The sequence below is a fragment of the Mastomys coucha genome, unplaced genomic scaffold, assembly GCF_008632895.1.
Source record: "Mastomys coucha isolate ucsf_1 unplaced genomic scaffold, UCSF_Mcou_1 pScaffold22, whole genome shotgun sequence".
Taxonomy (NCBI): domain Eukaryota; kingdom Metazoa; phylum Chordata; class Mammalia; order Rodentia; family Muridae; genus Mastomys; species Mastomys coucha.
The window spans coordinates 103,329,186-103,331,664 of NW_022196905.1; the positions used below are offsets into that span (position 1 = coordinate 103,329,186).

Consider the following 2,479-nt stretch of genomic DNA (forward strand, 5'->3'; position numbering starts at 1 on the left):
AAAAAAAAAAAAAAAAAAATGTACCACCCTGAGGCCACTTCAGGAGCTAGGCAGGGTTGGTGTCAGTAGCCATCTCCTGAGCCAGCAACCCCATGGGTGGCCCTTCTGTTTCTACCCCAGTTCTTGAGTCCCTATGCCTCATTTCTAGTGAGCCTGGTTGCCCTGACTATGCTCACTAGGCCAGCCCTGTGTCAAGTTCCAGAGCCCTCCCACCTGGCTTTGTGGCTTACTATCCCAGAGACCTGGTACCCAGGGTCCTTTCTCAGGGACACCGACATATCTCCCCAAATCAGATCACTGCATATGCACCCCTACCCAGCACCTCCAGCCCAAGGTACCTCAGGACCCACGCCAAGATATGCAGCTGTCTACTCTGCTTTGGGCAAGGTGGCACCCGGTGTTTCAGACATGGCATGCCACCTATGGATTCAGACACATTTGCGGAATCACTTCTACCCAGATATGACTGCAGAATGTTGGTGCAGCTTCTACCCTAGGGCACACGGATGTCCACCTTAGGGTTACAGGGCTAGTTCTCGGACTGCTACACTGTGCACTATGAGATATTTAGTATTCCAGATGGGCTCCTGCCAGCTCCTCACTGCTGCCCTTCATTTAAACCTTCCTACTGCTGAGGTCCTAATTTGCTTTGGAGAAGGAAGACAAACTGCTAATTGCCCATGAGCAGCCTCCACGTAAACTGCCAGGCATGGTCAAAGCCATGGGATACCTGCAGGGGGACACCAGGATGTCAGTCAGGGGTACTCACATCACTTAGCTGGTCCCTCGAGCTGCTACGCTGAGAGCTGGAAGCTTCAAGGACACTGTCATCGTCACTGTTCCGGTCACCCCCTCTGGCCATTGTGACCTTCATCTGGGGACAGGGAGAAAAAGTCTCAGACAAACGTGCACTGACCAACCAGACTTCCTGGTCAGGGTTAGACCCTCCCCACAAACTGGAGCTAGGTTCATTCCAGGGCTGGAAGTGGCAAATGGGGCAGGAGGACATTTCCCCTTAACTTGAGGACGTGGGTCTGTTGGGAGAGTCATCGGGAAGAACACCTGGCTGACTGCTTGCAAAGTCAACATCAGACAGGACAGGAATGAAATGCCCCAAGGAGCCACACCATCACTGGCTCTGTCCTCGATTCTTCCAGTCACTGACTTTGAAGCTATCCAGGGGACTGAGAGACTACAAACCAGGCCTGCTCTCCCTTACCACTGCCTGGCCTCCCTTCCTGCTGAAGCTCTGTCAGGCTGTGCTGTCCTTCCTACCACATTAAGACGTTACACCCATGCACCCACAGTGCCTCCTTCAGTAGCCACAGCAACTCCTTAGGTATGTGATCTGGAGCTACTCTTGGCCTCAATTTGCCATTCGCAGGATGGAGCTGATACCCTGCTGTAGGCACATCCCAGGGGCTAGCTGACACTCACTATAGTTAATGTTTTATACATTCTGAGACTGTTGATTGTTTGGAACAGCCCTCAGGACAACCTATTTCACTCTCAGAAAAAGAAAACAGGCACAGAGAAGGCTGGAACCAGATCTAGAACAAAGTGACAGATATCACTGGCCTTGGCATTAGATACCAGCACCAGCAAGAACACCCACCTACATAGCTCAGAGCATTCTGGGACTATTTGTAGAGGCCACCTTCCAGCCCCAAACAGGAACACAAAATGCCCAAGTGTGATGACCTCATACTTCTGCCCAGTGCGGGTCTCTGGTCTGTTTAACGGGGAACATTCCTGGAATGCATTCCTGGGTGCATTGTTTGACAAGCACTGGACAGTAAGGGGCTATGTGAATGCACATGAACATTTGTCTTGCTTCCTCCATCTCTGATACCTCTCCTGATCTTACACCCCAGAGTCACTGATATGGGTTTGGTCAAAGTCCTCAGAATCCAGCCAGTCATTTCACCATAAGCATGTGCCAGCCCTAGAACCAGTTTAGGGCCAGGAACTACCAACTTCTCCCCAGCCCCAGCCTCGCAGGAATCCACACCCCCCTCCCCTTCCTATTGGAACTAACAGAGTACCAATGCCAAGACTGGATGTTAGCGCATGTGCAGATGGCTAATGGGGCCCCTCCCCCAGGTAGATGTCTAAGGCCCCAGTGATGTGAACGCTGGTAGACTGCAGAGGAACCAGGCCAGCCTGAGGAGCTGGAGGTGGTCCAGTCACTGACTGAACACTCTAGGAACTTTTTATTACTAGACCAATTGAGAATCTACTGGTATCTCTGTCATCAGGTAGACTACCATGGGGGTGTTCTCTCTTCTGCCCCACAGTGGACAAAGACTCACTGGTAACTCGTGAGGGCTGAAATATACACCTATGCAGGTGAACTGTGAGGATGCCGGGCACGTTTTCTGCTTGACACATACACAGAGAAGCCATCTTTTCTCTAAGCCAGACACGGGAGTGACTGCTGTACCCTATGACTCTGTAATGGAACCCTGTAGGTGGAGTG

General features: G+C 51.6%; 1 protein-coding gene across 7 annotated transcripts in view; it reads right to left on the bottom strand.

The window, feature by feature from the left end:
• Fbrsl1 (fibrosin like 1) overlaps positions 1-2,479 on the bottom strand; it is a 93,121-nt gene that overhangs the window by 60,312 nt on the left and 30,330 nt on the right. For all 7 annotated transcript variants that reach the window (XM_031337323.1, XM_031337324.1, XM_031337327.1 and 4 more), the window contains exon 3: positions 770-874. In XM_031337323.1, coding sequence (XP_031193183.1) covers positions 770-874 — 105 coding nt within the window. The remainder of the gene's footprint in view (positions 1-769; positions 875-2,479) is intronic.